This window comes from Vulpes lagopus, chromosome 8 (assembly GCF_018345385.1).
Source record: "Vulpes lagopus strain Blue_001 chromosome 8, ASM1834538v1, whole genome shotgun sequence".
Taxonomy (NCBI): Eukaryota; Metazoa; Chordata; class Mammalia; order Carnivora; family Canidae; genus Vulpes; species Vulpes lagopus.
In genome coordinates this window covers 2,666,633-2,687,668 of record NC_054831.1, presented here as the reverse complement: position 1 = coordinate 2,687,668, position 21,036 = coordinate 2,666,633, and the positions used below count along the sequence as shown (strand labels likewise).

Here is a 21,036-nt window from a genome sequence, read left to right as displayed (position 1 = left end):
CCAGGCCAGGAGGCAGGCAGTCGAGCCCGCCCTGCTGTTCGGGGAGCTCCTGGGAGGCTGGGCACCGGGTCCAGGATCCATTCATCTCCTTGCTCTGATGGCCATGGTACTGGCATGAACAGTGGGAGGCAGTTGGAAGCAGCCCCCCACCCCATCTTGACCAGGGCCCGCTAGGCTGCTTCACTGTGGAAGGGACTGGGCATGTGGGGTGAGGGGATTGTGCAGTGCTGCCTCTATCGTCTCTGATGGAGACACGAGGCCTTTCTGGCTGACATCCTCTGACATCTGCCTTCAGCCCCGTGGCCAGCACACTGCCAGCCAGCCCAGGAGGGACGGACAACCTAGGGCAGGGTACAAAGGAACAGAGTGGGGGCCCGGGGCCACACCTCAGAGTAGACAGGCCTGGGGGCTGAGCCAAGCAACCCCAACCCTGCATCTGCAAGTGAAAAGCCCATGGGAGCACTGGATTACAGGATTGGATTTACATTTTATAAAGTTCACATCCTAAGAGTTCACTGGGCTGCGCTGGCAGCAGGCGGTGAGGGTGCGCGTGAGAGAGATGCCCACGCGCATGTGCAGGACGGGGCCAGCTGTGCAAGGGAAGAGATGAGGGAGGCCTTTGTGACAGAAGTGGCCCTAACACAGCATTTCTAGAGTTCCTTTTTTTTTTTTTAATCTTCTGGTATTCTTTGATCTCTATTGTTTTTGCTCTGTGCTACATTAAAAACACATACAATGAACAATAAAAATATACTTGCTTTATTTACCAATTTTCTAAAAAGCAAAACAGTCATAAAAAGACACAAGCAGTAAACAAACATATTGCACTGGGTGAAGAAGGTTTTGGTTTGTGCGTGAACAAACCACTTGTCCGGCAAGGCTTACCAAGTCATTACACAGACTCCGAGAGCTTATGTACATGTCTTTTTTAGGAATAGATTAAAAAGAAGGCTCAGTTTAAAATCAAGAAAAGGGTTTCATGACCCCTGTGTAAGCACACATACTAAAAGGAAACACGTCTCGATGCGTGGCACCGTGTAAACAATTTAACAAAATGCTCCTATTGTCAACTTTCCAGCACGCGTTAAAGCTACGCAGTTAACAATCAATGAGCACAAATCATGTACTTAAACAATGCTGATGGCAGACATTCATAACAGTGGAGAATGTTCTGACAGTTGTATGTTCAGGTAACGTACATGTGACCTTACTGGCGTCTAACTCCCTAATGATCTGACGTCAGAGGCAGGAGGCGGGTTGGGAGGCATCTATTCTCCACACAATGCACAGGCTACCACCCTCATTTTGGGCATCTGAAGGTGATGTTACTTTATAAATAATAAAAAAAGACCCACCAGTCAGGACCCACTCAAACTTACATTTGAGTTTATGAAAGGTAGGATTAACACCCAAATGTAAGATTGAAAAGCGAGCGGAGGGATCCCTGGGTGGCGCAGCGGTTTAGCGCCTGCCTTTGGCCCAGGGCACGATCCTGGAGACTCGGGATCGAGTCCCACGTTGGGCTCCTGGTGCATGGAGCCTGCTTCTCCCTCTGCCTGTGTCTCTGCTTCTCTCCCTCTCTCTCTCTCTGTGACTATCATAAATAAATAAAAAAATTAAAAAAAAAAAAAAAAAAAGAAAAGCGAGCGGATTACAAGGAGGCTTCATTTATTCTAGTAGCCGCTTCTCCACCAGAGAGCAAGGGGAAGCCTTTCTTTTCCGTTTCTACAAACTCAACCTGATTTTAAGTCCATTGTTTCACCCGTGGCAACTTTCCATTCACTCCAGGGACCCATATAGCGCTTCCTGCAGACGAGCTTTGGGATACAAGAAGCAACATGAGGTTTTGTAAGCGGATGGGCAGACGGGCCTCACTCCCTCCCCGGTGTCCCAGTGACCAGAAAGTGCTGGTGACACTAGGACTGCCACTGCAGGGGCCCGGGACCGGAAGCTGCCCCCAGGGAGGCCAGGCTCATGTAAAGACAGGAGGCCGGTGTCCCAGCCCAGGGTGCGGTGGGAGAGGCGAGCTAACGGCGCCCAGGAAAACACAGACGTGGCCACCAGCTCACAGTGTCAGCGGCGACTCTCTGCCAGAGCTCATGTCTGGGACAAACACCAACAAGTCCCAAATGTGGCGATGAGAGCCTGGTCTGCAAAGGGCAGTCACCCTAGAGATGACCAACAATGTATTTCATCTACATACTTGTCATGGTCTGAAAAGGATACAAGAATGATGTCGAAATACACAGAAGGTTCTGGCGTGGGCTAGTCTGATGGCCTTGGCCACACAACCACGGGGCCTCTTGTGGCCATCTCTGCTTTGCTGACCGCAAACCCAAGCTACCTCAGATCCAAATGTTTGCCGCTGTCGTACCTGAAGCTGAAGCTGCTGGTTTGCCAAAGTACGCTTCACACCGTTTCACGCGCAGTTGGGACAGGCCGTAATCTCCATTTGGTATGTTTTAGAAACATCTAGTTTGACTAGACGATGATTTAGATAAAGAGCAACCCCCAGAGGAAAGAATCTGATCTGGGCCACACACACCCTGGGGCAGCTCGGGAAGGGCCTGTTTGCCATCAGCCTGGAAGATGCTAGGGACACCCCCGGGGCCGTGGGAAGTCTCCTCAAGTCCACCGACCTCCCTGCCTCGTGCAAAGAGGAGATTCAGTCTTTCTCAAGTTAAGTAATAATGACACCTGTCCCCTGGCTCCCAAACTCTGTATTTATGTTTTAAATAGAAAAATGTATTTCCGCCCAAACCTTTCTCACCCTCCACAGTTTTAAATCATTCCTTCGGAAAACTATGGGTTTTTTTGTTCTAAAACAAAAAAGGCAACACAAGTGTATCCGTCCACTGGATCACAAACACGTGGAAATCTTTCATGGCTTCCGAGCACCGTCTAACGTAGGTCATGGGCTGCCAGCACGGGGCGGGGAGTTAGGTCTGCTCTTCCCTGCTGCGACCCGAGGGGGCTCCACGTTCCTCCTCCTGGGTGTCCGTGGCTTCGCTGGGACCCAGGGTAGGACTATCTTCCTCGTACGGTACACAAATACTGTCCTGTCCCTGGTTCTCACAGTAAACACATTCCTTAAAAGAGAAAATGTAAAGTCAGTAGCAAAAATGACACCTTCGTTACCGACAAGTGGTCGGACCTGAGGGAAGCGCAGGGGACCACGGTCAGCCACGGGGCTGCTGGAGGAGCGAGGGAGGGTGGGGAGCCTCTGAGGGGCCGCTGGGACCTGCCTGCTCTCGAGGGAGGCCACGCTGCTCTCCAGGGGCCCCACTCTCCACTTCCCTAAGCCCAGGGGGGCATCTGGGCGCTTGTCCCCTCATCAGAGAGGCCACTTTACATGGTGAGGAGATGGCGAAGCAGGTAGGCTTGGGCTCTGTCCCAACTGCTCCCCTTCCTGCCTTCTCTAACCTCAGTTTTCTAATCCGGAAAATGGGGCATCAACAACGTTCTGTCTTATTCCCTGAGTATCTGTCAAGCACCTGTCACGCACCAGGCAGGTCCTAAGCGCTGGGATCCACCAGTGAACAGAGACAAAATCCCTGCCCCAGTGGGGGTGACATCCTGGTCGGGGAGAGGGACAGTGACCTGAGAGGTGCCCCCAGAGTATTAAGGATGAAAGTCTAGGTGGACGTGGAACGAGGCACACGGAGGAGGCCTGTAATCTCACACTGGACCTTCAGAAGAGGCCACAGAAGGTGCCTGATGGAGGCGGTCCTGTGACACCCGCCCTCACAGGGTGGAGCCTCACTCCCCTTCCCTAAGGTGTGTGCTGCACTCAGTGATGCCTCCAGCAAAAAGGAGGTGAAGATGGGATGGAGGGCAGTGTGGGACCCCCCCAGGCTGGGTCCTCCCTGCCCTCCCTGGGGAGCAGGCCACCAAGCCACCCGGACACCCAAGCAGTCCCGCAGACAGATGCCCACATGGCCAGCACCCACTTGATGGGTGTGTGAGGGAGCCCCCTGGGGTGTGTCTTCCAGCCTGCACGTGATGACAAGCCCTAGCCAACATCGTGCCTTCACCTTCAGGGGAGACCCTGAGCTGGAACTGCTGGCAAGCGGCTCTAAACCAGAAGGAACACTGGAAGAGCCTCAGTGTTTATGGCTTTAGGCCACCGAGGTTTGGGGATTTTTGCTATGAGGCAATAGACAGCCAGTCAGGTGGTGTGTGACCAAAACACCAGAAGGAAGCCAGAAGGCGTCGCTTGTCTCTGAGAGAGGGGCTTCCGGGCAGAGGCAAGGGCAGGTGCAAAGGCCAGGCAGCAGGAGCCTGCCTGCCACGTCCAGGGACAGGCGAGAGGCCCGTGTGGCTGTGGATAGTGAGGGAGGGGAAACAGCAGAAGGCTGATGGTGGAGGGGGGGGTGTCAGATTTTTATGGCTTTGCAGCACTTAGTTCTGACTAGGCGGGGGCACCACTGAGAGGGACAGGACTGTAGGGATGGGGGGACGTCATACAACAGGAGGCTGCTGTGAAGATCCAGCTGAAGGAGCATTGTGTCTTGGAGGTGATGGGGGGCCGGGGCCTGTCCTGCAGGTGCAGGAGGTGATGGGGGGCCGGGGCCTGTCCTGCAGGTGCAGGAGGTGATGGGGGGCCGGGGCCTGTCCTGCAGGTGCTGGAGGTGATGGGGGGCCGGGGCCTGTCCTGCAGGTGCAGGAGGTGATGGGGGGCCGGGGCCTGTCCTGCAGGTGCTGGAGGTGATGGGGGGCCGGGGCCTGTCCTGCAGGTGCAGGAGGTGATGGGGGGCCGGGGCCTGTCCTGCAGGTGCAGGAGGTGATGGGGGGCCGGGGCCTGTCCTGCAGGTGCTGGAGGTGATGGGGGGCCGGGGCCTGTCCTGCAGGTGCAGGAGGTGATGGGGGGCCGGGGCCTGTCCTGCAGGTGCTGGAGGTGATGGGGGGCCGGGGCCTGTCCTGCAGGTGCTGGAGGTGATGGGGGGCCGGGGCCTGTCCTGCAGGTGCAGGAGGTGATGGGGGGCCGGGGCCTGTCCTGCAGGTGCAGGAGGTGATGGGGGGCCGGGGCCTGTCCTGCAGGTGCAGGAGGTGATGGGGGGCTGGGGCCTGTCCTGCAGGTGCAGGAGGTGATGGGGGGCCGGGGCCTGTCCTGTAGGTGCAGGACAGAGATGCAGCGCTCAGTGGCTGAAGGACATGGAGACCCTGAAGTGAGCGGCTTCCAGGGCATGAGGCTCAGAGGGAGTGCGGATGGGCACAGACTCATCCCGGGAAGTCCGGGGCAGGAGAAGGCGCAGCTGCAGGGGCCTGGGGCCTGGTGGGAGTGGGGTTCCCACCTCACCTAATGGTCTACGAGACCACTGCGGGTTTACGATAGGAGACCCGCTTCCCATTTTCTGTGTGTTTTTTTAATTGAAGAAAGAATTGAAACAAAGAAACGACTTTCAAACGTCAGTAAGCCCTTGAGATCAGACTTTCAGAAGACCTTTTTGAGAACAACATTGCAAAGTTCTTTAAAGTAGACTCAATAATATCACGGTATCATTTGTTCTCATTAACTAACCATAGTTTTAGAAGTTCGAGTTGTACAGAAGAGCGGCAGGGCCCCCACGGCGCGGTGCCATCCCAGCGCCGTCTACCTCCACGGCCCAGACGAGGCCGCCGAGCTTACCGTGAGGTCCAGGGCGGTGGGCAGGCCACCGGCCCGCAGCCACGGGTGGACCTCCTGCAGCTCCTGCCTCTGGCCCTCCGTGAAGCGGGGCTGGGACTTCTGCATTGCTTTCAGCTTCTCCCGGTCTTCCTTCAACACGGTCTCCAGGTTCCTTCACAAAACATTTAGAAATAGGTAAGCTTTAGGTCTTATGGGTCTTTTGCATTTTAAAAAAATATACTATGCTCATATTTCATAAACTCAGTATCAATTAATCTTAGGTGATTTTTTTCATGCAAATTTCCTTTTTTCTTTAAAATAAATTATCCTAGAGCACCTGGATGGCTCAGACTGTGAAGCATCTGCCTTCAGCTCAGGTCATGATCTTGGGGTCCTGGGATCGAGCCCCGCATCGGGCTCCCTGCTTAGCAGGGAGTCTGCTTCTCCCTCTGCCTCTGCCCAACCCCACTTGTGCTCTCTTGCTCTCTCTCCCTCTCAAATAAATAAGTTAAAAAGAAATAAAATAAATTATGCTACTTAAGGCAACTTAATCACCCTAGTCAATAATCTGTAGTTTTCCTACTAAATTGGTAATCCAAGTAATGATTTCGGTTCCATTTTAAATTAGTCAAGGGAGCTGGGTACCTGCAGATGCTTGGTTCTACACAGGCTGGTTAACTGGACACTCTCGCTGTCAAGGCAGTGGGTGCGACAGCCGTCCCTGGCCTCCTGCACACACTGGGCTGGCTTGAAGCTGCCCTGGAATTGGAGCCCCAGTAACACCCCCCACCCCAGGCCTGTCTGTTCTGAGCCTCAGCATTAACCCCTCCTTCTTTCCCCAGCTCCTTCCACAGGGGCCGCCGCAAAGGCACAGTGACCATGGTGGTCACCTGCACAGCCTGACACAGTCACAGCGGTGGTGGCCCAGACCCGGTCACTACGGAGCAGCCGGTGGCTTAGGTTGCTCATATCCCTTGACCCCTGGCTCCTGCATCTTGAGGACAGACACACCCCATTTACTCCACAGGTGAACGGGCAACAGAGCAAAAGGGAGATGTTGGCACAAAGGCTTTGCGAGCATGGAGCACGATGCTCCGGGGGGTGACGGGGAGCCTGTGTTCCTCACAGCCCACGGAAGGTCACTCCGTCTACACAGCAATGCTCTGCGGGACCAGGGAGTCACCCTGGGTGACCTTGCTTCTCTGTCTACTGCGCTTAACCAATCTGAGATGAGGCTTTTGGAGAGCTGTCCCCCCTGCCGGGCAGGCCTGATTCTTGAGGTGTCCCATGTCCCTAGGAGAAGGGTGGGCGGTTACCGGGAAGGCATCTGGTATGTCATCATGACGCTGTCGTCCGTGTCAGCCATCAGCAGCCAGACGGGGTCCTGGAGGACGTATTTGATGAAGTGTTCACTTTCTTCCATGTCTGCCTTCATTTTTGCTTGGTGATTATTCTCCGAGGAGTCAATGCTTCCAAAATATTTGCTGGTATGACTTGTGTCACTGCTGCCTTTAAAAAACACAAAACACGTGGCAAGTGAGAACCTTTTACACAAAGTTAAACCTCGTATAATGGCAGTTTTAGGGAGCTGAAGAGTTTTACTTGGTAATGATTGCCCAGATTGGTAGGTTTTCCCTTCTCTTTCCAGTTCTCAAATGATCTAGATGACACCGGGATTCTCTCCTGGGTCGGCCCTGAGAAGTCCAGACAGGGCTGTGGCTTAGGAATCGTGCTCCCTGGGGTGCCTGAGCAGCTCGGTCGGTTACACGTCCAACTCTTGATTTCAGCTGGGGTTGTGATCTCAGGGTGGTGGGAACAAGCCCCGAGTCGGGCTCTGTGCTCAGTGCAGAGTCAGCTTAAGATTCTTTCTCTCTTCTCACTGTGCCTACACCCCCCCCAGCAGAATCACGCCCCCTGCTCCTCAACTAGGCCAGGCCACAGAGAAGCTGGTTTTGGGATCTGGTTTTGCAAGCGGGAGGCAGCTGTCCTGGCACATTTTCCAGCGAGCCTTCCGTGTGGAGCGCGGCCAGAGAACAGGTGCAGGAAAAGCTCCCTTCGGGGAGGCAGGGCTCTCACCGTATGGAGAGTGTGTGTGCGCTCCCCATTGCGGCTTCCGGATCACACCTGAGTGATCCTCGTTGGCGGAGCATGCAGCCCACACCCGAGGTTCACACGAGGGGAGCTAACTGGCCCTCCTGGCAGACCCAGAGAGCCTGGGGGTGGTCCAAGATGGTCCAGAAGGGCCAGGGTGTGAGGACTGCAATGACAGCAACGTCAAAAGCAAACAGGTGGAAGGAATGCTGACTGGCAGCGTGGGGGCAGGAGGAAGGAGCCACTTGGAGTGCCAGCCGGACACCTGCTGGGACCTGGTCTGCACTGGGTACTGGACCCTGAGCACACACGGGCCTGTGGCCTGGGGTTCAGGAGAAGCTGGGCAAGCCCAGGGACACTAGGTGACCATCGTCCACAGAAACCTGAAGTGGAGCAACTGAAACAAGCCTGCTCCCGCAGGATTCTGTGCTCCCAGCGCCACCAACGTACCGGTCCCACTTCTGGACGTGTCGCAGCCCAGAGAGCTGGAGCCCAGGTAATCAGAGGTGGCGGAGGCCCCGCTCCTAGACAGGGCCGACCCTGTGGCCGAGCACAGGTCCTCGTGCAGCAAGAGGTCAAGCAGGCCGCTGGACGTGGAGAGGGCATCGCTGTTCTGGGCGTCGGCAGGCTCCTCACGCTTCGGAAACAGGGAGAAGATGGAAGAGTCAGGGCTTGGCACACAGAGTGGGGCTCGGGGGCGGGTGCTGAGGGCACTGTCCGCACAGGGCCGCTCAGGGACAGAGCCCGCTGCGGCCCTGCTCACGTGGCTGGCCCTCCCTTCACGGCCTGCGACGGAGGCCCCATGAACACATCCTGCGGTTCCTGGGACGACAGCGACAACCTCGCCCGTGGCCTGTGAGCACCACCTGATAACCCTCATTTTGGGACAATCACGCCAAGGACAGTGGTTGCCGGGGAAGCAGGGAAATCCCTCAGCAGCACCCCAGTGCTGCCGCTCACGGTCGGGGGGAGGGGGCGAGGGCTCTGGTGTCCGGGGGGACGGCCGTGGCGGCCTGGCTGCATCCTCATCCTCGGACCCTCGGACCCGGAACCGCAGGCCCAGAGCCCCAGAACCAGAGTCGGGGGGCCAAGGCACACTGGGGGCGGTCACCTGCGGCTACCAGGTTGCGTTCCCTGTCCGGGGAGCAGGGGCAGGGCGCCCGGGCAGCTCCTCCTGAGCCCGGGTGGTTGCTCGGCCTCACGAGTGCTCTGCGCACCGCAGCGCGGCACAACACGCAGGGGCTCGGCGGAAGCACAAGCTCAGCCTCACGACCCGAGCGAGGACAGCACGCCAGGGCCGTGAGACGTGGAGGGAGGCGGCGGATGGCCTGGTCCACAGCTCCGTCCTCTGCCTCTCCTCCCCCGGCCCCGAGCCCGAGCTCTGAGCGAGGCTTCACCCTCGGAAGTTCCATTTAAAATTTTGAGGCTCATAAGGAGTCAGGGGGTTACGTGTGGTCCTTCGGACCCCGGCCTTCGCCGCCAGGCCGTCCAGGCAGCTTCCTTCGTGGACCCCGAGCAAGGGCCAGCTCCCCCTTCCTACTCTGACAGGCCGTTTAACGGGAGGGCGCCGCGTCCAGCACCGCCCGAGCCGCCCGTGATCGAGCGCCGCGTCTGCCAGCGGCACCTGCCTCCGCCCGCCCCGTCGTGCCGCCCCAGCCGCGTCCCTAGAGAACGAACGTCGGGAAACCCTTACGATGGGCGCTGCCTTTGGCTGCCGGTCCCAGGAGGTGCCGGGTTTGCAGTCGGGCCCCGCCGTCCCCGAGGACCCCGCTGTGGCTGCGGCCGCGGAGCTGCCCTCAGGGGCCTCCTCCAGCTGCAGCAGGTTGAGCTGCAGCGGGGAGCTGCCTCGGGACTGGAAGAGCGGAGGGGACGCCCTGCCCGTGGGCCCCGAGGCCGGCGCCGGGGAGGCCGGGGTGGCCGCGCGAGATGCCGCGGGCCCGCGCTCCGCCTGGGGACAGGCGCACGGCTGTCTGGGGGGTGACGTCCGACCGGCGAGCTCAGGCTGCGAGGCAGGGATCACGTGCGACAGAAAGTCAGGCTGGCCGGGGAAGAAGGCCTGGGGCAGGCTGGGGGGCACGGCGGGGAGGGGATAGTTGGGTAACACCAGTGCCATGACCGGGGCCAGGGGGACGGCGAACGGCGAGGGCTGGAGACCAAACTCGTGCCGGGCGTCCATGGGCAGGGGGGGCACCGCGAAGCCGGGGTGGGGGGCCACGGGTGCCGCCGCCGCCGCCCCGGGTGCGGACAGGATTCCTGGGGCTGGGAACACGGGCAGGGGGTACGCTGGCACCGAGGCAGGGAAGGGAGTCGTGGGGCAGCTGGACTGGGACGTGTCTGACGGTGACCAGGCCGTGGCGTTCAGGCCCAGCAGCGGGGGCCGGAGGGGTGCAGGCCCCCCAGACCCGGTGCTCTCGGACGAATCTCGAGGCTTGGCCCGTTTGGACTTCAGTTTTCTGTTCTTCCCGGTTTTTTTCCAAGATGAATCTATTCCAGAGGCATTTCTTAGTCCTGGAGTGGCTAAAATAATGGGAAAACAGCAGAGTTAAAATGTCAACATTTACGTGACTCCTGATGAGTGTGTTTTTGGAGACTTTTGGCCCCCAGAAATGTGAGGGCAGCTCCTAGTTCAGCAGCTGTCCTGTGTTTGCAGATGTCACCCTAAGAGCTCCCTGGCCGTCACTTCCCTGGTGAAGTGAGAACAATAGGGGCAAAATGTTCACAAAACCAGACTCCAGGGATCCCTGGGTGGCTCAGCGGTTGAGCGTCTGCCTTCGGCCCAGGGCGTGATCCCAGAGTCCCGGGATCCAGTCCCACGTCGGGCTTCCTGCATGGAGCCTGCTTCTCCCTCTGCCTGTATCTCTGCCTCTCTCTCTGTGTCTCTCATGAATAAATAAAATCTTTTAAAAAAATTAAAAAACAAAACAAAACAAAACAAAAAAAACAGACTCCACCAGTTTCCAGGACTGCCATTAACAGTAAGAGCACATGCACCGTTTTCTTCTGGTGTTCAAATGTCCTTCCTTTTACAAAATAATGGTGATGAAAAAATGGCATTTAAAAGGTTTCATTTGTCCCAAAAAGTAAAAAGGCTGGTAAGTCTCTGCTGTTCCCCAACATTGGTTTGTGAAATCTGAAAGGTAGGACCACTGATCTCATTTAACCTTATTTTTTAATTTTACAAGTTTTGTCACTACTGTTCCTTAAAATGAGATGTTTCCTGCTTTACCTGTCGGGTGAGGGGCAGAGGGTAGAAGGGAGCCGGAGCTCCTGGAGCCACCTGCCTCCTCTCAGGTAACCAGTGCTGCTTTAGAAGGCTGGAGGTCTCCATGGGCAACAGGAGGGACTCTGGGCTTGTCCCTACACCTCCCCTGGCCTGGATCCTGCGAGCAGTACTTTGGGCTGGGGTGTCCTGTCATGTCTGGGAAGGGTCCCAGGAACCTCAGTTTCTCCTCCCGTGTCACACAGGGTAACTTGGGGCTTTGGCAGCAGGTGTGCGGAGACACCTCTGTCAGCTGTGCCAAGCGCTGCTCCTTACCTTCGTTCCATGCTGAAGACAAATGGGCCAGTCCAAGGCAAAGTGCTAAGTGGGTAGAGGCTTTATCATTCAGGCCATGTCTGGGGTTCCTTCTATAGGAAATCTGTCCCTTGCTGGGACTGGGGGCTGAAGCACTGGGCTCCTGGGATAACACATCAGGGGCTAGACAGGGCTGCTGTGGACAGCTGCACAGTCTGTGCACTGCAAAAACTGATGGGCCAAGGGGGCAGGGGGGAGCTAGAACTCTGCACTAAGCCAGGCCCACAGGGTAGGTCTGCCCAGGGTGGGGGATGACATCTTTTCCTAATTTCCAAAGAGATTCCCTGTGGCCTGGCAGTCACCCTAATTCTGGGGAAGAAGGAGAAAAGGAAAAGAATGGAAAAGACATAATCCTTGGGAGCGTCAGTCTCCTTCACTTCTTACATGTTCACTTCGTGGGGCGTCTGCCTAGAGTTAGGGGTGGCGAGTGCCTGTGGCGCATGTGTCTCCTGGGCTCACTGGCTCTGATCGCGGGGTTAGAGGTGGCTCTCTGATCGGTCCAGCCCAGTCTATTCCTCTTCCCTCCAGGCCCTCCGACCACCTGCTGGCTCCCACCCTGAAAGGCAGGGTCTGTCCTCCAGCCCCGAGGCCGGCCTCGCCAGGAGGGCGCATCGCCTGGGGAGAAGGGAGCCACTCCCTCCTACGGTGTCCATAGGGGTCTGACGCCAAATGCCCGTCAGTCCTGAGGGCAGGTAGGTCCCCTGCCCCGCATGGTCACCCAGCAGCGGCGCTGTCACTGCCCTGTCCTGCACTCTGCAGGGGCCAACCTGGGACTGTCACCGCTCTCCATAGCACTGCTCCTCTGTTTCTGCATCGCCGGTAAGTTCCAGCCCGTATCTAACGGGGGACATTTCACACTTTGAAAGCAGCGCTGGACTCTATTCCACCAACAAACTTAGAATCAGGTTTTGCCACTTACTTCTCTCACTCAACTGCCCCTTGGACTTTTCTTGCAAGTAATGATGGCAGCGAGACTGGAAGATACTGAGTTTCCGCATCTCCTTGAACCTGAGCAGGAAGCTCTGCTCCTCCTTCTGGGTGTGGGCGGCCAGCACTTCCTTGGTAAGGCCCAGCGTCCTGAGCGGCTCCTTCTCCGGGCCCAGGCCGCAGGGCCGGCAGTCTGGAGACTCGGGGCCGCTCACGGCATCTTCCACAAGCTCTGGAACAGAAGACGGGACCCCTCATCTGCAAGGGCCCCGGGCCTTAACACGACTGAAAAACCCACAGTGCGTCTCTGCAGAAGGAAGTCCTTCCCAGGAGAGACTGCTTCCTGCTGCCACAGCACGGAAACCCGGGGTCTGTTCGGTTAGCCTTCCGAGAGAGTTAACAATCAAAGGCAAAGACGAGGACGGAGAGCCCTATGACCTGGGCGGCTCTGGGATCCGTCCTCCAACCAACTGAAATCTGGGGTCTCTGGGGTTTCAGCCCAACGTTGAAGATGAAGCTCCTGGGCTGTCCCTAGTTTTTAGAGCATGATACGCTAGGCTGGCGCACGACCCCCGTCCTGGTTCGGGTGTGACAACCGTGACCCGGGCAGCTGCAGGTGCAGACAGGACAAGGGCAGGGGGACCCACTGCCTCTCCTATGTGTATGCTTCCCTCACTGTCTCTCTCTTCCCAGCAAAGGACAAATCTGGATTTCATTTCACTCGTGGGTGTTTGTGAAGAACAAGGTAACTCAGTGACGGTGTCCTTGCTGCCCTGCGGGCACAACCTGTACTAGCTCCTGTCCTCAAACAGGAGATGGGGTGGGGACCCTCAGCCTCAACTAAGGGGTATACCTGGGACCCCTGCTCCCTCTGTCCCATCCCCAACCCCCCCACCCTTGGGCTCAGCAACACCATGGCTCCTGCCCTATTTATGCCTGAGCAGATGACTGCCACCAGGTGGTGCCAGAGCGCAGCGGGGCTGGCCACAAGGTATGGCTGCCCACCGCCCTGCTTCTTTCTGCACCTGGATTCCTAATTTTTATTGTTAAAATCAGATCATCCAAGAACCAGCAAGCATACCTAGCTCAGGTTGTGGCTTCTTGTCGCCCACGTGAACGATGGTGCTGCTGTAGCTACACTGGCTGGTGAGGGACACCACACTCTCCGCCTTGCAGGGCAGCGTCAGTGGGGGCAGGTGTGCACTAACCTCGGCGTGGCTATTCACCTTGGTGGGCAACGTGGTCTCTTTATAAGAGAAAATGAACACAGACACAAAAATGCAATAAAAGCAAACGGCTGGGATAAGAACCACCACTGTCTACACGGTGCACCAATACCCAAGTGACCCACTCAGCCTGCGCACACCCCGGCACGTGACGGTTTGTCCCCGGGTGTTTATTCACAGGGTAAGGATGGAGAAGAGGAAAGTCTGAAACAGACAGTTATAGTCTTGCAGCCTGAGTCCTCTGAGAGGAGGTGGGTGGTTGGGCAGCTGCAGGTGCTCGGGGTCAGCAGCCTCCGGCCAGGGCCTGTGTACAGAGGCCACGCAGGCAGCCAGGAGCCCACCCTCTGCTGGGTGCTCTCCCCCCTGAGGGCTAGGACAGAGGCTGAGCATCACAGCATGACTGACCAATACTTATGCTCCGTCAGCAATGGGACACCTGGTTTCTGGTCCTGGTAAGGACCACCAGCAACACTCACAACGTGAGGGGCCGGGGATGTAATCTGACTGGTGGGGGGCACTAACATTCAGAGGCCAGAGCTCCTCTGAGAAACATGGAAACAAGACCTGCCCAAGAATGACAATGTGAGATTCCCCCCAGGCCTCCAGCAGCCCCACAGGATCCTGTCCTCAAAGTCCCAGATCACCTTTACCTCTAGCTGGTAAGAAGGTTGCTAACTTTTGAGCTACTTTGGTCACTTAAATACTGTGTCCTTGAAGCCACTCAAACTTCCTGTGGGAGGGAAGGGGGCTTCTGACCTTCAGTGACACCTGATCCCACAGCAAAGGACCCGAGTCACCACACATGGAACAGTGCAAACCAACAAGACACCTGTGGAATACAGCCCGGGGCTGGCCACTGCCTTTCGCTTGTCGCTGGCCTTCTGGGTCGCCATGTTTCCCGGGAACTCACACTTCCTCTTGAGAGTGGCCGCCTCGCTGCAGCTCTCCAGGTACCTGTGTGGAGGGCCGGAAAGGGCGTCAGGCAACACGGGAGCCCTAAGAGTGCATGAACCGAGGCCAGGGACACAAGTGCCCACACCTGATGACGCTGTCCAGGCAGCTGATCTGCTGGTAGGAGCCGGCAGGAGGGTTCTTGCAGCCCAGCTCCTCAGGAGAGCTGCCCGCGGGCAGGCTGGTGCCCGAACTGTCCTTTTCCACGGGGACAGCTTTCATCTGAGCAGGAGAACTACTGTGCATTTCTGAAAAAAGGACAAAATATTTTTGAGTTCACACTTGTTTCCCCCAAAAGAAGATTCTCTATTTAAAAAGCATTTTAATTCTACCTAAAAATAAGGCTGGGGGCTCAGAATAGGATTCGCAGCCACAGAAACAGCGACAGCCAGCTGCTTGGGCAGCCCTGTTGGGGCATGTGCTCCTGTGCCATCCCCAGAGGGAACCTGGAGAGAGCTGTCACTAGGGCCTGCTTCCTTCTGGGGCTCAGTGACACTTGGTCCAGGCTGTCCCCAGGGTCTGGGACTCAGCAGTGGAAAAGGCCAGTTCTCATTTGAACTCCTGAAACTTTCAGGGGCAGTAAGATTACAGATGCTCTGTGGTGGATGGGTATTCTCTGTCTCTGGGAGAATCAGTCCTTTCAAATAGGGCCCGGTGGTACAATAATTACGTCTCCAGTGGAGCTGGCTGAGGATGCTTCTCTTGCCCTCTCCGCAGGCACCACATGTTATTCCCTGAGGGACCCTCAAGGCCAGAGCCATGTCCTGATCACTGGTGTGTCCCCAACACCCACACAGGTTGGAGCATGCAGCATGCCCACTGGGGGCAAAGTGCACACACACCCACATGTCCCAAAGGCCAAAAATCCTGGTGAAGAAGAGGTGCAGGTCAGCCCCAAGTGCAAGGGATGAGTCAGAGCCTACCAGGGGGAGAGGCCTACGGTGCACCTATGTGCATACGTGCAGAGGAGCTGCGTGAGGCCAGGCAGGAGGCTGCAAAATCACAAGGTGGTGAATTGGGCTCAGGTGGTGGGGAGTGGCTGACAGCCCCCTGTGCCATTGGCTCCCCATGAGTGGGAGGCCCACGAGCAAAGCTGGTGCCGTCTACTTCAGATGCCTCATTCATACACACGAATGCTAGTGGGTTGGCTGGGCAGTTCCCTGGGGTGAGCGTGTGCATGTGCTCACATGAGTGTAAGCACTGACCCTCTGGCCACGACGTAGAGCAAGGAGGACAGAGGCCGTGGGGGCAGGGATGGACGCCTAGGCAACACCTCGACAGGTGTACAAGGTGCCAGGTACATGCCTGGAGACCAGAGTCAGCAAACTGATGGAGTGAAGGCCCACACTGCCCTGCGTCGGCACAGGGGCGGGCTGCTGCACAATGGAGGAGACACAGCATGCTCAAAAGGTCAATATCCTGCCATCCGGAGCTAGAGTCAAACCAGGGTCCCCTTGCCACCTTGCCACACTGAAGTTTTATTAAGGAAATGGAGAGACCGTTTTTACCTGCAACAGATTTTTCCTTTTGTTCTCCAGGTTCACCAGGATGACTTTTGTTTTTGACGCTGCTGCCATTTTTACAAATTTCCTTGAGGAGAAACAAAGGAACATGTTATTCCCCGTGAAAGAGCGAGTTCTGAAGGAGAAATCTGGGTGAGGCAGGGCTAGAGAAGACATGCTTGGCCATCTGAAGACCACAGAGCCAAGTGGCAGGTTATGTTTTTGTGATGTCTTCACTCTTGCTTGATTTTTGGCAGCTTCCCCCCTTAGAGTGTAGAGTAAGGCCCGAGTGAGCAGGTTCAGAGAGCAAGAGGCACCATCCCCCCGGGACAGGGACAGACGGGCAGGAGGGACTTACGGTCCTCCGTCGGCGGGAGTCCTCGTGACCATTGCTGTCGCTGGAGGAGGTCTGGCTCATGAGGTGTTCATGGGACCCGTTGCTGCCCAGGCTCCCGTAGCCGCTGGAGCCGCTGTGGGGCACAGGCTGGGGAAACAGCAGATGGGAAGGCCTCAGACGCAGCTAGGGGTGCAGATGGCACTGCAGGGTTAGCGACCCCCGACCCCCCAACATGCCTGGGTCGCAGAGGGGCTGCAACCTGCCCAGCGAGCTGGGTGATGACAAGGTGGGGCCGGGCTGGCACTCAGGGTCAGGCTGCGGGGAGCACCCCGGTCCCAGTCACCAAAGACTCCCTGGGAGAGGATTCCTTCAACCCTTTCCCTCAGCTCACCTGGGCCAGTCTGGGTTCTATCCCAGGGTTTTAGAAATAAAAAGAGGCACAGTGTGGTTTGGCCATGGTCTAAGGAGAGGGAGGTGCAGAGCTGCCCAGCTGGGGCCTGGTGCTCATGTTAAGTCTTCTTGGGTGCTGTGTCCACAGGAACAGGGGAAAGGTGTGCTCATGGCCCCCAGGTCCCAGCACAGCGACCCTGTGGGGGACCACGGGTGGGCAGGCAGCATGGCTGTGGGGGATCTCAGGTGAGTCCTTCAGCCTCTTGCCCAGGGCTGCAGTGCAGACACAGCACCCCAACTATGCAAGGGGGGACGCTGCCCCCAACTATACAAGCCGTAGGTGTGCAGGGCCCAGACCATGGGCACTAGGGTGCAGGGTGGAGCAGGATGGAATGAGAGGAGCCTGAGAAGGAGGGATGGGCACCCCGGGACTCTGGGTAGCTCCTGGCCACTTGCACAGGGGGACAGGAGGGCGTGCAGGGAGCGTACTCACCTGTAGGAGCAGCCGGTGGATCTGCTCTGTGAGCTCCTGAATGCTGGGGTGCTGGTCCTTCTCCTCCACGAGCGACGGAGCTGAGAACACGTCCTCATTCAATGGGCCCCTGTCGGTGTTCATTTTGTCTTAGTTGGGCTCCATGTTGCACACCTGGGCTGGGCTTGCCTCCTCCCTGCAGACCCCTGGGCTGCTCCCTGCCCACCACTACCTCCTCCCTCCCGCTCCTGGCTCCGCCTGCATGAGGTCTCTCCCACCTGGGGGTACAGGTATGTGGCAGGAAGTGGCTTGGGTTCTGGTCACCCAGTCCTGCCCCATGCCACCTGCTGGTGGGGAGGGGGGCCCCCCCGAGCTGCGCTGGGGACTGGGAGCACTCACACCCTGACTCTGTGTCTGCCGATGATGAAGGAGATTTTTCTGCTCCACGGGTTGATGAAGCTGGACCAGCTGGTGTCCAGGGTGACGTACTCGCCATTCCGGGCTCGGAACCGAATGGGAGAATAGTCGAAGGGCTGCCCGCCGGACTGCACGACTGGGAGAGTTAGAGCAGCGTGGGCGTGAGGACAAGCGCCGGGTGCTCTCGGGAGCAGGAGAGCCGAGGGCTGGTCCACTCTGGAATTGGCTCCGAGCTTCCAGAGATGCCAACCCCCCCACCCCACTTTCAATTGTCCACGATGGACTATTTCCAGAAGGACCACCACATGCTTCAGGACACACGTCTCTGCTGGCCTTGATGGGTCCCCTCCAGGGGGTGCTCAGTGTCCCCTTCTGTGGGGCTGGGCTCAGCAGGGACGTGTGTTATCCAGTCTCCTGGCCTGGTCAGCACCTCTGCTGCCACAGCTGAGCCTGACCGCCACCCCCCCCACACACCTGCCAGGGAAGCCAACAGTCACAGCCAGATTCCAAAGATTGAGGCCCCACAAAGGGACCCACAGACATGACTATAGTCGACTGTCAGAGCTAGGGCTCGGGCAGGGCCAGGGCACCCACCCCCACATGCTGCTAACCGATTTGACCCGTCTCAACTGGGTGCTGATCTCAGGATGACCATGAAAGTGGGACCTACTCTTTTTGTGGACGGTGACCATCAAAGGCCTGTCACCAGGGTGAAGCCGCACGAGCACGGGGGTCTCGATGAGGTCCTGAGGTAGGTAGCCCAGGAGGGGGACCGCCCTGCAAGGCAAGCACGCACCCTTCATTGAGCATGCAGGAGTTCGGCTGCAGCTCCCACCCAGGCGGGGCAGCAGACCACCTCCAAGAACCCTCTTGCTCACTAGGAAAAGAGAGACTCCAAACTCCCCCAAGATCGAGGTTTGGGGATGAGGCTAATAGAGAACCAGTCTTGCAGTTACTCAGCAAACGAAAGCTCGCAGCCTCCCGAGGGGCTGATAGGAAACAAGGCCCTACAAGGCCCAGCCCCGGGCAGGCTGAGGGCCTTAGCATCGGCTTAGCTCCTCAGAGAATAAAACAGACAGTTTTTGCCGTTCCTCTCTTAAGATCTTTCCTGTCTTTGTGTCATTTGTAAGTTCCTCCAGAAGCGGCTGGCATGGCCTTTTTTAACTAGTTTTGCCTGGACTCTGGACAACCCTGTGGGTGCGCCTCTTTTCCAACACCCGAGGGTTCTCTTCTTCTATTACTTTGGCCACCACATCTAGTCCTGAGGAGCCACCCACAGGCTGGGCGCCTTGGCTCTGTCCTGTTGGGTCTGCTGTAGCTCTTACTCTACCCTCTGGGAGGACTTCTGGGGGTAAACTCCCCGGGGCCCCTTCTGCCTCTGCATCCAGCTCCCTCCACAGCTCAGCCCTGCCCCCTCTTCCAAGTGCAGCCTCTCAGCCTCCCCTTGGAGGCCAGTCTACTTGCACATGAACTGGTTCCTCAAACTCTTCTGCTCAAGCAGAAGGACGCTCTCCAAGTCTTTAGAGCGAAGCTTGCTTGCTCCCAGTAGAAGGGAACTTCTTGTGGCCCAGGGTCATTATTTTGTTTTCTCCTCCTGCTCCAAAATACACTCTTGCCAGGCCTTGTGATTTCTTTGATGGGACAGTAGGTACAGAATGTTCCTGGTGCCCTTCCAGGTCAAGGTTTGGCAGGGGGAGGGGGGAAGGAGGGGGGAGGGAGGGGAAAGAGGAGAGGAAGAAGAGGAAGAGGGAAGGGAGGAGGAGGAGGGAAGGGAGGAGGAGGAGGGAAGGGAGGAGGAAGAGGAGGGGGAATGGGAGGAGGAAGGAGGAGGGGGAGGGGGAAGGGAGAAGGAAGGTGGGGAGGAGGCACAGCAGTAAAAGAAGGAAGAGGAGGAGGAGCAGGAGGAGGAGGAGGAAGGAGGAAGAGCAGGAGGAAAAGGGGAAGGCAGGAGGGAGTAGGGGAAGGGAGGAGGGTGAGCAGGAGGAAGAGGAGGGGGAAGGGAGGAGGGAGGAGGAAGAGGGAGAGGAGGAGGGAGGAGGAAGAGGGAGAGCAGGAGGAAGGAAGAGGAGGGGAAGGGAGGAGAAAGGTGGGGAGGAGGATCAGCAGTAAGAAGAGGAAGAGGATGGGAAGGGAGGAGGGGAAGCAGGAGGAAGAGGAGGGGAAGCAGGAGGAAGAGGGGAAGGGAGGAGGGAGGAGGGGAAGGGAGGAGGGTGAGCAGGAGGAAGAGAAGGGGGAATGAGAGGAGGGTGCAGGAGGAGGGGAGTAGCAGGAGGAAGAGGACAGGAAAGGGAGGAGGAAGGAAGAGGGGAGGGAGGAGGGGGAAGGGAGAAAGAGGAAGGGAAGGGAAGAGGAAGAAGGAGGGGGAGGGGGAAGGGAGGAGGGAGGGAGGAGGGGGGAGCAGGAGGAAGAGGAGGGGGAAAGGAGGAGGAAGAGGGGAGGGAGGAGGAGGGGAGGGAGTAGGGCAAGCAGGAAAAAGAAGAGGGGAAGGGAGGAAGGAGGAGGAAGAAGGGGAGCAGGAGGAAGGAAGAGGAGGGGAAGGGAGAAGGGAGGTGGGGGAGTCCTGGCCACCTGCCCAGCTGTCCTGGGCTCTGCGGCTGGGCCCCCCCGCAGGGCTTTGCTAAGGCGGCTCCTGGCTCCTCCACAGACCCTCCGCCCTCCACCCCCTCCACCCTCCCCAGCCGCTCACTCCTGCACGGGAGTGCCCCCCGCGGTGGTGTGTGGGCCGCGTTCTCAGGCTTCTGGAGGAATAAATCATGGTCCTGGGTTTGCTTTATGAATGGGGCCCCCAGGGCCCACCCTCCAAGACCCTGCTGGGCGGGGCCAGGTGTGGCCCGGGAACCTGCACCGTGAAACTCTGATGCTCCGATGGTTCTACCTGATGCTCCGATGGTTCTACCGCGGCCAGAGCAGGAGGCCGATGGTTCCCTGGCTGCCTGCGAGCAGCTCTTCCCCAGGAGGCTCCGTGGCCTGTGTCCAGGGTGGTACCTGGTGGCCGCGGGCCAGGCGTGGGCAGTGGGGTAGACTGGATCCCTGACAGCATCTGTGGAGGCCACCCTGGCCACCCTGGCCCTTCTAGGCCCTCCTCCCTGGGTCTCCCAAGGAAAGCTCCTCCCCATGACCCCGGCAGCCAGCAGTATTTTCTGTTTCGCGCAGGAGCAGCTGGGGGAAGGCGCTCCGCGGGCCTCGGCCCACAGCCGGAGCCCGGATCCCTCTCAGGACGCAGTGCTCCCGACTCCAAGAAACGCCATCGGCACCAGCTATGGCCCATTGGTGGGAGACGGAGCAAAGCTCTGGGTGGGAAGGGAGGTGATCCCCGGGGCCGGTCTGTGGCACCCAGGCCAGCAGACGCCTTTCTGCTGGGATCCTGCGACGGCGTCTCCAGCTTCCACCCCAACACCGTCCCAGGCACACCTTCCCTGGCTGTAACCTCCTTTACTCACGTGAGATTATGAAATGAGTTCAAACAGGATAATAAAGACAGACTCAATTAGAATGATTACCAGGTGCTCCCCGGAATGCCCCATTTACACAAAGCTCATCT

General features: G+C 57.9%; 1 protein-coding gene across 11 annotated transcripts in view; it reads right to left on the bottom strand.

Moving 5' to 3' along the window:
* Positions 1 to 738: 738 nt before the first annotated feature.
* PER2 (period circadian regulator 2) overlaps positions 739 to 21,036 on the bottom strand; it is a 41,336-nt gene continuing 21,038 nt past the window's right edge. For 10 of the 11 annotated variants that reach the window (XM_041765293.1, XM_041765291.1, XM_041765296.1 and 7 more), the window contains 14 exons: positions 18,166 to 18,272; positions 17,478 to 17,631; positions 17,100 to 17,208; positions 16,238 to 16,363; positions 15,886 to 15,967; positions 14,466 to 14,625; positions 14,256 to 14,380; positions 13,282 to 13,446; positions 12,193 to 12,432; positions 9,393 to 10,216; positions 8,150 to 8,336; positions 6,925 to 7,117; positions 5,630 to 5,780; positions 739 to 3,089 (listed from right to left, as the gene is read on the bottom strand). In XM_041765293.1, the coding sequence (XP_041621227.1) occupies positions 2,940 to 3,089; positions 5,630 to 5,780; positions 6,925 to 7,117; positions 8,150 to 8,336; positions 9,393 to 10,216; positions 12,193 to 12,432; positions 13,282 to 13,446; positions 14,256 to 14,380; positions 14,466 to 14,625; positions 15,886 to 15,967; positions 16,238 to 16,363; positions 17,100 to 17,208; positions 17,478 to 17,631; positions 18,166 to 18,272 (2,773 nt within the window). In that variant the 3' untranslated portion in view covers positions 739 to 2,939. Of the gene's footprint in view, positions 3,090 to 5,629; positions 5,781 to 6,924; positions 7,118 to 8,149; positions 8,337 to 9,392; positions 10,217 to 12,192; positions 12,433 to 13,281; positions 13,447 to 14,255; positions 14,381 to 14,465; positions 14,626 to 15,885; positions 15,968 to 16,237; positions 16,364 to 17,099; positions 17,209 to 17,477; positions 17,632 to 18,165; positions 18,273 to 21,036 lie in introns of those variants that run through there. The other variant, XR_005989322.1, reaches the window with a different exon arrangement.